At 48.7% G+C, this 10,225-nt stretch overlaps 4 protein-coding genes across 4 annotated transcripts; 2 read left to right on the top strand and 2 right to left on the bottom strand.

The window, feature by feature from the left end:
- Positions 1-122: 122 nt before the first annotated feature.
- LACBIDRAFT_183429 (uncharacterized protein) lies at positions 123-1,756 on the top strand (the record flags this gene model as incomplete). The annotated part of the gene is made up of 9 exons (XM_001877692.1): positions 123-254; positions 314-542; positions 602-664; positions 717-782; positions 829-1,008; positions 1,061-1,131; positions 1,195-1,261; positions 1,313-1,358; positions 1,418-1,756. The coding sequence occupies 9 exons, from the start codon at positions 123-125 to the stop codon at positions 1,575-1,577; spliced, it is 1,014 nt and encodes a 337-aa protein (XP_001877727.1). The 3' UTR covers positions 1,578-1,756.
- Positions 1,719-3,521, bottom strand: LACBIDRAFT_313665 (uncharacterized protein; the record flags this gene model as incomplete). The annotated part of the gene is made up of 3 exons (XM_001877332.1): positions 1,719-2,159; positions 2,208-2,397; positions 2,446-3,521. 3 exons carry the CDS (start codon positions 3,519-3,521, stop codon positions 1,719-1,721), a joined length of 1,707 nt encoding a protein of 568 aa, XP_001877367.1.
- Positions 3,522-3,555: 34 nt separating this feature from the next.
- Positions 3,556-6,343, bottom strand: LACBIDRAFT_313664 (uncharacterized protein; the record flags this gene model as incomplete). The annotated part of the gene is made up of 19 exons (XM_001877331.1): positions 3,556-3,659; positions 3,712-3,764; positions 3,820-3,992; positions 4,050-4,228; positions 4,282-4,322; positions 4,372-4,455; positions 4,512-4,549; positions 4,602-4,647; positions 4,694-4,828; positions 4,878-4,913; positions 4,965-4,971; positions 5,022-5,082; positions 5,137-5,268; positions 5,324-5,388; positions 5,439-5,737; positions 5,802-5,835; positions 5,887-5,949; positions 6,018-6,263; positions 6,310-6,343. 19 exons carry the CDS (start codon positions 6,341-6,343, stop codon positions 3,556-3,558), a joined length of 1,830 nt encoding a protein of 609 aa, XP_001877366.1.
- An 875-nt stretch (positions 6,344-7,218) lies between these two features.
- Positions 7,219-9,820, top strand: LACBIDRAFT_313663 (uncharacterized protein; the record flags this gene model as incomplete). The annotated part of the gene is made up of 3 exons (XM_001877691.1): positions 7,219-7,333; positions 7,390-8,973; positions 9,021-9,820. The coding sequence occupies 3 exons, from the start codon at positions 7,219-7,221 to the stop codon at positions 9,818-9,820; spliced, it is 2,499 nt and encodes an 832-aa protein (XP_001877726.1).
- Positions 9,821-10,225: the final 405 nt, after the last annotated feature.

Below are 10,225 nucleotides of genomic sequence, written 5' to 3'. Positions count from 1 at the left end.
AATTCATTGTACATATTAATGCATCACCGGCAGTTATCATAACCGGCGTGCCGGAAGTAATAAATTCTGTTCACGACGATGCACATATGATATTTCCCCCCGTCACCGGCGACCAACTGACAATGCGTGCATTCGTTATCAAGAAGCTCAGCCATCCGTCAAATATATCCCTTTCTATTGACGTCCCAGAGCCTCAACCAGACCAGCGTCAGGTTATCGTAGATGTCTACAGCGCAGGGCTGAACTTCTTCGACGTATGACCCCAAAAATATAATCTTCGCCCGTAATCTGACATTCAGTACTTGTGTGGCAGATTCTGCAAGCCCAGGGGAAATACCAAAACAAACCTGCACTCCCTTTTACTCTCGGGTCAGAGTTTGCGGGGCGGATTGCCAAAAACTCGCCGATACCTAAGGGCTGCCCGTACAAAGCGGGAGACCGGGTTTTCGGTGCTTCCCAAGGAGCATTCGCAGACAAAGTTTCTGTTGATTGGGAGCGTCTGATTACCCTCCCGGACAATGTTTCATTTGATCAAGGTGCAGGTGCGTACTAGTACCTGCTAAGTTTGAGCGCTCCAATTATAATGGACTTGGTTACGAAGGCTTATTTATCACCTGGCCCACCAGCTACGAGGCCTTAGTCGGCAGGGCTGAACTAAAGCCAGGTATTAACAACCTCTTGTAATAGGAGGTAGGCCATAACCTTCATGTGTTTAGGTGAATGGGTCCTTGTGACTGCTGCAGCAGGAGGGGTTGGTATCGCCGCCGTCCAAATCGCGAAAGGTTGGTTATAATTAGGATATGCCCGAACACCTACTGATTCCTATAGCCCTCGGAGCCAAAGTAATTGCCGCTGCAGGGTCGGAGGCAAAACTAGATGTTGCAAAACGCATCGGCGGAGCTGACTACGGCGTCGACTATTCCAAACCTGCGTGGTACAAAGAAGTGTTGGAAATAACAGGGGGAAAAGGTGTCGATGTTATATATGACCCCGTTGGCTTGATCAACGGTGAGTGACCAAAATGTTAATATCTTGTACGATCATTGATGGGAACGACAAGATTCCCTCAAGTGCATAGCCTGGAAAGGGCGAGCACTCGTTGTCGGTTTTGCAGCTGGAACCATCGAAAAGGTATATCTTATTTTAACAACTAGGCGATTTACTGCTGAATGATATCCTGTACCCACTTTGAAGGTTCCAATGAATCTTGTTCTCTTGAAAAACGTGTCACTAGTGGGTGTACACTGGGGTGCATATACCAGTAAGTAGAGTTCCATTCACTGGAACAACGTTGTTCCTTACAGCTCTCGAGTCAAGGAATCGGGTCGCATCCCGGTTGTGTGGAAGGAATTACTAGAGTGCGTCCTTCTAAAAGGTCAACGACCGAAACTTTTTTGACCAAGCACCACTCCTTTAGCCTATTTGCGTCTAACAGAGTCAAACCCGTCACGTTTACCAAAGTTTACGCCTTGGACGAAGTCACAAACGGCCTCGCCGCTCTGGAACGTCGAGAGACATGGGGAAAGGCGGTCGTGAGGGTGAATCAGGAAAACCCGGCTGAACGGGCAAAGCTGTAGTAATCGCTGCTGCGGCATTTATTTGGAATCAAATTTAGAGACAGAAGGACGGTCGTATAGCAGGGATTCCACGGTGCCGTCAGAAAAGCGAAGGCACATGTCCCATACTAATAAGCTAGCATCCGTTGTAGTGGCCAGAATCTATTCTCGAATTATATCCAACGATTCGGAATCCCAAAGCCGGTCTTCGTATTCTTTTGATCTATGCATGTCAAAATCATCTATCTCCATTTCAGCGTCGAGTTCTAACTCCAGGTCACCGTCCTCCTCCTCAGGAGGCATAAGGGTGTTGAAGCACTTTGAATCTTCCTCTTGAAACGAATCCACCATAGAAAGCGAGAGAGGAAGTGTAACCTGTTCCAGATGTGTTCCGTTGTGAATAGTGGCCCTGGGATAAATTGGAATTCCATCTTCATTGGTGTGATCAATGGATTTATTATTGCCTTCCCCAGGTGGAGATGGCTCTCGTTCGTCTGCGATCAAGGAAGCCTCTGGGCCGAGGAGCGTTTTGAAGTAGCTTTCCTTGCTCGAATATGTTGCTCCCATCATGGTTAGTCCCTGCCTCACGTGTTCGGGGGTGACCTTTCGATTATGAAAGTTAAGTATTTCAATGGATATACCAAAACGCACTTCTTCGTGATTCTGCCTCCACACCTTAATATTACCTTTTACAGACCTCTCCTGCTCCCTTAGAGTCATTGACAGATGAACTAATTCCGTAGTGAATTCGACCGCAATGGAGGTCAATAGTCGAATGGTGTCATCAGAGATAGCGGCTTCTGCTCCAGCCTTGGGAAAATCGTAGCCTGACCGAAATATTCTACCAAATGTTCAACAGAAAACGTTGGATTAGGTACATAATGCTTACTTCATAAACCTGGCAAGTGTGGAAAGGTGAAGAAATCCAAGGTCATGCTCGTTCAAAGTTTGTGCGTCAATTTTGCGTTCCATGAATTGCTGTTTGATTCTATATGGTCGATTCAGACCTCCTTTATTAGGATGTTTGGTAGGAGCATGGTCATCCACATTCGATATAGGCCCCTTGTTGAGGTTTGCCGTTTTCTTGTAAGTTTTCGGGCGTAATCTAACTGGTTTATCTCGAATCTTCCGTCCAGGACGCAACCTCGCGGATTCGGGATCAAATGCCTCCCCCATTGCTTCAGCCCGTTTTCGCCGCATGTATATTCGCTTCTGTAACCTGCGACGAGACGTTGGGGTCAGATTCAAATTATCATCTTGTTGATACGGCGGCGTCGGGGTCGGGGATCGGAGTTGAAGAATTTGTGAATTATCTGATTCAATGTTGTCGGGAGAAGAGGTCACTGGAGGACTTTGACATACTGCGTCGCGAGGATAGTCGGTGTTCGACGTCGTTCCAACATCCTGCTCTAACCCGATACCTTTCTCTTCAGCTTCCCGAAGCATGCTCTCCATCACAGCCAGGTGGCATGCATCCAACATTTTGAGAGCTTCTTTTTGCTGCGGGGGGTTAACTTCGTTTTCTCCTGAAGCTAGGTTAAATTTCTGGCATTCTATTGTCGCCACCGAATAGGATGTACCTGGATTGGTTTTTCCTTCATCCAACTGGCATTGCTGGATGCGAGATGCCGCTGCCTCCTCCCAGTTCATCCAAGATTCGGAAACTTCCATAGCACAAGGCAGAGACAGACGTGCAATGGGTGAGTTGGCGTCGATAGCTGCAACATGGAGAATGTCTAGATAAGCACAGACGTCGAGAACGGACTTTGTTCCGATTGAAGCTGCGATAAGGTCTGGCCTGAGACGGGAATGTATTGATAGTGCATGAAAAAACGCGTTTTTTTCGGTGGAAGACCAGTAAGTGGATGGGTGAACGAAAGAAGGAGGTAATTGTTTGCCATAATCTCCAGAAAGATGGCATTGAACTTCAGCAAGATGCTTTTGAAATTCTGCCTCATAGCCCATTCAAACTAAGTATTGTAAATCTTACGTAACCTCTTCATAAATTACTACGCTCAATCCCATTTCGACATCGATCTTCCCAGTGACGCCTCGCAAGCTTCCGTGCTATCCCTTTGACAATCTTTCCCGAAGGGGTGCGTTCTAAAAAGGCTCATATATCCTTGTTATTCCGCAAGAATTGGTTGAGGCGTACCAAGCGCATGGTCGACAATGACCACCATCACTGGAACAGCGAACTTTGGTAGGCTGAAATACCGCATTATGACTCCAAAACAATAAAATAATATCAATTAATAAATACCTTTTCTGCGCCCGTAGGATCAGCTCCGCTTCCGTCACCTGGCCTCGGAAAGCAGGTTTAATGGATACAATGGCCGCCACAAGCTCTCCCAGACGTTTGTCTGGAACCCCGACGGCCGCTGCCTCGAGTATTCGATCGTCGGAATATAAGGCATTCTCGACGGACACAGAGTCCTTGTGTGGATGTACGTTAGCCGCCGTGCATCTTGAGCATCACCTAACAGGACGCACAATGTTTTCACCCCCCCGAATTATAACGTCTTTTACTGTTGAGGCGTATGTATTATGCTCATGCAGAAATTGGAATAGCTCACGTCTGTCCTTGATGAAAAGAAAATTTTCGTCATCAAGGTACCCCAGGTCGCCCGTCTTGAACCAGCCGTCTGTCGTGATGACTTTATTTGTGGCTTCTATAACAGTATCTCGGTGTGAACGCCACGGCAGACGGCCGTCAGTCGCGCACCTGGATCACGCCAGTAGCCTTTCATGACATTAGGTCCTCGCCTAAAAGGCAGATCAGTTGTGCTGGCGCAGAAAAATAGATTCAACACACAGCCACACTTCACCCACAGAGTGACGAGGAAGAGCGACTCCGTTCCACATAATCACTATGTCGTTGACTGGAGAGGCTAGGCCACTAAGTTAAAGCGTAAGTCCATCTCGAAATGCGGAACGGATAAATGGGAAACTCACGTACTACTTGGCCGCGCGATGTAATCTTCACCTGCAAACTGTTGGATATGCTGAGTTTGAGCTCAACAAAACTACGACGTCACCTCTCACCGACACGGCTATTGAATTGGTTTCTGTCAGTCCATATCCCTGGATCCTGTGAAAATGGTAAACATAAGGTAAGGTGAGAGCCGTCAACATACATGGTGGCAGTTGGGAACGCTTTGCGTGCCCTAGGCACCAGAGAATTAGGGGCTGGTGCACCGCCGAAAAGGAGACCTTCAAGAGGATGTCCGACTAAGGAACTGTCGCTCAGGTCGGAAACCATCGCAGGGACACTGATTCTCGACGTTGGCATTTCGCAACGAAAAATCGGACACAACGCACCCTCCGGCCACCGCGACATTTTCTCGTTTTATCAACCTAATTCCAATCAGTTCGATTCATCGACCATGGGACAGTTAAAGTACCCACTTTGCAGCTGGGCAAAGAGTCAGAAAATTTCAAATCCGTTAAGGGGAGAGAAAAAACCTTCTTCTACCTCCCACTTTCGCATTAAAACAATTTTCATACCAGTCATGGTGGCTATCATCTACAGAAAGTCAGACAATGTTAACAGATTCACTCAAATAAATACAAGACATACCGAAAAGCTTGTTGATCCGGTAACATGAAACAAAGGGACGGAAATAAGAATTGCTTTTTGTAGTCCACCTTTCTGCGTAACAGACAATGTTTCGCCCCGCCGAAGTGCCGCTCTACAGCCACCAGCCAGAACCTAGTTATGGCATGGTTTGAGTGTGCATAAAGTACAAGTATTCGTGTTTACTTACGTTCAACACGTTTGTTAGAAATTGGCGCTGGGTACTCAAAACGCCCTTCGGTAGACCAGTCGTGCCTGTTGGTCGGTGAGCCGGTCTCGCGTAGGCGAGGCGCTCAAATAAATACCTGACGTGAAGACAATGGTTGCGTCATCTTCAGGATCCATTCCTTGAGTTGGTGCTTTCGTGTATGCACCCTTGACGAAGGCTATCGGGAAAAGGTCAACTACGTCGTTAAAAAATTCCATCCCTTGCCAACGTCTCGTTTTGTCTGTCGTGTCCATCACCAGAAACTTGGTACCTCCTACGGCCTCGGAAATATTTGAGACGGTGGTCTCTAACGAACTGGCGCGCTCTGGATCCAGAATGATAAGTTTGCATTCAGTATGCACGAGGCAATGGCGCAGGGGTTGAGGGGGCAGCCAACTTCATCAACAAGAAATTAGCCGACCTTCCACAACGGCGAATTAATCCATTACATTATACTTACGCGTTTACAAGGACAGAAACGGCACCGATAAGGTCTGTGGGTCAATCAGTACAGACCTTTCAAAGGTCGTCCAATGAGTACTCACGGCAAGCCCAGAAGGCGACGAGATAGTCAGGACAGTTTCGGGAACAGATCCCTACACTGTCGCCTGTGAATGAAACGTAGAATGTCGATGACGTAAATCGTTGAAGTACCAAAAAAAGGGAAAAAAATCACCTTTCTTAATGCCATACAGTTGATGGAACGAAGCCGCCACTTGAATGATACGGTTATGTACCTGGTCATATGTTAGGCGCTGATCTTCATAAACGATGTAAATGTCGGTCGAATATTGAGAAACGGCTGATAACCAGAAGTCTCTCAGTGAAGGCCATAAATTCTTGTATACACGGTATAGCCTTCCATCGACAAGTGTCGTCTCGACCTCGTGAACGCAGCCAGGAGCGCGGAGAAGATCTTCGGCTACTGATAGTTAGAGACGAGGGCATCTAGGTAAGGGAAGTCTTACTTTCCTGCAACGTTCGGTGTGGTTTCCAAGTCATGGCTTAGCAAACCAGTAGGCGAAAAGCGCGTATGAGAAACCGGCATGAACATAGGCTTTTATGGACACAGATATTTCCCCTTCCTGCAAATCACGGAAATACCCACATCAAGTTCAGGGATAGAAGGAATGAAGTGGGGCTGAACGATCATTATAAGAACCCACTGACTTCATATCCGCGGGTTCGACGATTTTCCGCGGTTCCTCAGTTTTATTCTGAGTATTGTTCTTGCTCGGCGCCCGATTATCGATAGTATGTTAGACCAAACGCGCTCGAATTTTGGCCGAGATCGGAGACCCCACTGTACTGGTTAACGTAAGATTCAATTTGGATTCAATGCTTTTTCCTTTCTCTGGACATTCCTTCTGGCTCGTGAGCGCCCCTGTCGCTGAATGCGCGCAGGAGGGCTGACAAAATGCTGACAAGCTGGCTGTAATCTGCGGGCAACGGAAAGGAAATTTCCCCCATGGCTATCTTCTTGTGTGACAAAGATAAACCTGGTTGTATCCGTGTTGTCCTCGGACTGAGGTAGTTGTGGATGAGCCAATCGCGCATCCGGGCCGTCTATGTGATATGTTTTTGAGCGCCAGCCTGTGCTTGCAGAAATTTGGATGCCATTCGACGAAATTCAGTACCAATAGTGCAAACGCTGTAACTTAGATGATATCGTGGCTCGAAATTCGCATTTAGCATAGCCGACGAAACGCGGAACTACCCGAAGTTCGTGGGAAGCCTTCGCGCGACAAGTTGGCGGGTCGCATTGGAGTCGCGACTTATCTCTCTCTGTTCCAGAGTGGAGGAACGATTTTTGTGTCCGCTCATTATGGCCCGATTCTAAATATTATTCTCTTCCTCCACCCTTTGCCAATTCCTTTATGTCGGGATTGCTCTGGCAGCCCCCAAGGACGACTTCTGAAATATGTCGTAAAGGCCAGCTATGTCTATGGTTTCATACTAGCAACATCTTGTCTAAAAACCCGTCGAAACCGGGTCGGTTACCGCATTTTCTGTCTCTTTTTTTTGTTGCTCACTTTGACGTGTCGTAGGTGCCTCTAGACGAAAATTGGCCTCAGACTTGAAGCCTAGGTCTGGAAATGGTCGCTTGGAGGTAGCACCAAAGCAATCTACACGCCAGGATGCGAAGCTGAGCTCTGGAAATAGTCGCTCAAGCGATGCACCCAGAAAAGCTCTCTGGAATCAGAAGCCGAGTTCTGGGAGTGATCGGTTAAAGGCTGCACCCACCAGGAGGTCCTTCCGCCCATTTTCCTTTCCTAAACCCGCCATTGAGCGCGATCTGGCGCCACACACGAACAACCAGCCTTGGGAGCCTCCAGTCGATCGGAACCCTTCGTTTAGGAGACGATCTGCGTACAGGAGCGAGCAGGATTGGAAGGGTCGGACTGGCCGCTGGAGTCTCCAGCAAGACTCTACAGGAGTGCAGAGCGACGCGCAAGCTCGGCGTTATCCATCACGAAGGAACGCAGGGCGAGAGTCTGAGAACTACGATGACCGGTCTAGGTCACCCTACGGAAGGTCACAACTAGAGGCGAAACGGGGGTTCGAAAGTTATGACAGGGGCACGCCGCGTCGAACCTACTCTGCAGCACAGGGGACCCGAGAGGCGATCAATAGTGAGGGTTTTCAACGGGAGTTTTCAGGAGGTAGGAGCGACCGTTCTGCCTCCTCTGGGCCGGTACCAAGACGGGAGCCTGACAACAACACCGGCCACTCTACTTCACCCTATGGAAACACGCAACTAGAGCAAAGGCGTAGCGGTAGGCCTACAGTGCCGCGTCGGGTGTTTCCTGAAGAGGAAGTGGCAGAGAGACCCTCAGAGTTTTACGATCCACCACAATCCGTTTCTCTCGCTCCCACAACAGACAATAATGCTTTCTCAAAACTTGCCACAGACTCCCCAGCTTCCACAGAGTTCACCTCACCTCCCATCCTCCAGGGGCTCTTATCTTCTCTGAAGGAGGTGCTTGGGGCTAATGCGAAGCCCACGCCCATCCAATCGCTCAGTCTGAAGTGGTTGCTCAACCAGAGCCCAGGGTGGAAACAATTTCTTCTCGCCTCCGAAACAGGCTCCGGGAAATCCATCGCATACCTTGTCCCTCTCTTACAAAACCTAAAGCAAGCCGAGCTCGATACAGCCGCTACGGAAGTACCCCACGTACAACAAGCACGGGCCTACAACCCACGGGCGTTAATTCTGGCTCCTACACATGAACTCTCGCGCCAGCTTTCAGGGTTCGCCAAATCCCTGCTGCACAACGTCAAACTCCGCGTGCTGTGTGCGTCCAAAGCGAATGTTAAGAGCGTGAAAGAGCAGGATGAGACCGCGAGCAAGATGGCGGCGCAGTTTGATACGATGATTGGGGAGGGTGAGTTTGAGGTCAAGAAGGACAAGTTCCCTGTGGATGTGGTGGTGGGGACGCCGATGAAGTTGATGGAGATGGTTCGTGGTCGGGGCTGGGATCGGAAGGAGGAAGAGAATGAGGAGGAAGGAGAGCGGACGTTGAGAAGGGGGAGAGATAAGATGGTTGGGTTTGGCAAGTGGAGGAATAAACCTGAGATGGGTCTGGCGAATGTGGAGTGGGTTATTGTTGATGAAGCCGATGTTCTCTTCGGTGTGTATGATTAATCTTTCTGATTTATTTATGCTAATTCTCGTCAGATCCCGATTTCCAAGAAACGACTAGAACACTCCTGTCGGACATCAGTCTTGCTCGTGGACATCCTGTCCCCGTCACGCCCGCACTACCGACTACGCCCATATCCTACCCATTCAATCTCCTCCTAACAAGCGCTACCATCCCCACTGCCCTCGCGTCCTATCTCGAAATTTGCCATCCATCTCTTATCAGACTCGCTTCGCCACGGCTGCACCACCTTCCCCAGACCTTGCGGACTGAATACGTCTCCTGGACTGGGGGGAATAAGTTTGTAGACATCGAGCGGCGGATACGCAGAGTCTGGGCTGAGGACTCGTCGACGTTTCATCTACGAACCGGACACCTGTCCAAGGTGCTCATGTTTTGCAACAAGAGCACTAAAGTCCTGGAGTTAAGCTCGCACCTCAACGAACGGGAGATCAAGAATGTAGCTTTGACAAGTAACAGCGAAACTAGGAAGAGAGGGTCGAACCACCATCTCGACGGGTTCTTACGTCCACTGTCAACGAAATCTACAACAACTTCACGTTCGTCTACTCCGGCTCTGGCTCTGAATGATCCTAAAACGACACCACTTGTGTTGATCACTACCTCGCTTCTCTCTCGAGGTCTGGACTTTGACCCATCGATTAAGCATGTGTTCATCGTTGATGAGCCGCGGAATATGATCGACTTTTTGCATCGGGCTGGCAGGTCGGGTCGGGCGGGTGAGCATGGAAAGGTGGTGGTGTTTGGGAAGATGAAGGGGCGGGGTAGCGCGAAAGGGAAAGAGGTTAGGAAGCGCGTGGGGGATTTGCTGTGATAGACGGGGATGTCAGATATATAATTACTTCACTCATAAAGTTACTATATAGATCAACCAGTTCGTCCTTGGATTCTAATTATTACAAGGTACTAAAATCATTTAGTGGCGCGAGCGCCGGTTCCCGACCTTGTTCGAAGTTCAAAGTTTCCAACCCTGTTACTGATGAGCAAAGCATGAAAAATAATAGCTACTTAGAAATATAGATATAGGCGTATGGTGGAAGAAATTCATGCAAGATACTTCTAGATTCCGACTGACCACTCTCACGATCCCTTGTTCGGTCTGGCAGGCAACCTTGTCTCAGACTCCTTGTGCAAAATGAGTTACGATGAACAATTTAAAAAAAGGTGTCCACTAACCTCGTCACCCTCATCAAAAATGTCATCAGCGCTGTCGACTACG

The sequence above is a fragment of the Laccaria bicolor genome, genomic scaffold (assembly GCF_000143565.1).
Source record: "Laccaria bicolor S238N-H82 LACBIscaffold_5 genomic scaffold, whole genome shotgun sequence".
In the NCBI taxonomy this organism is placed as follows: domain Eukaryota; kingdom Fungi; phylum Basidiomycota; class Agaricomycetes; order Agaricales; family Hydnangiaceae; genus Laccaria; species Laccaria bicolor.
This window is presented reverse-complemented; position numbering and strand designations above follow the sequence as displayed.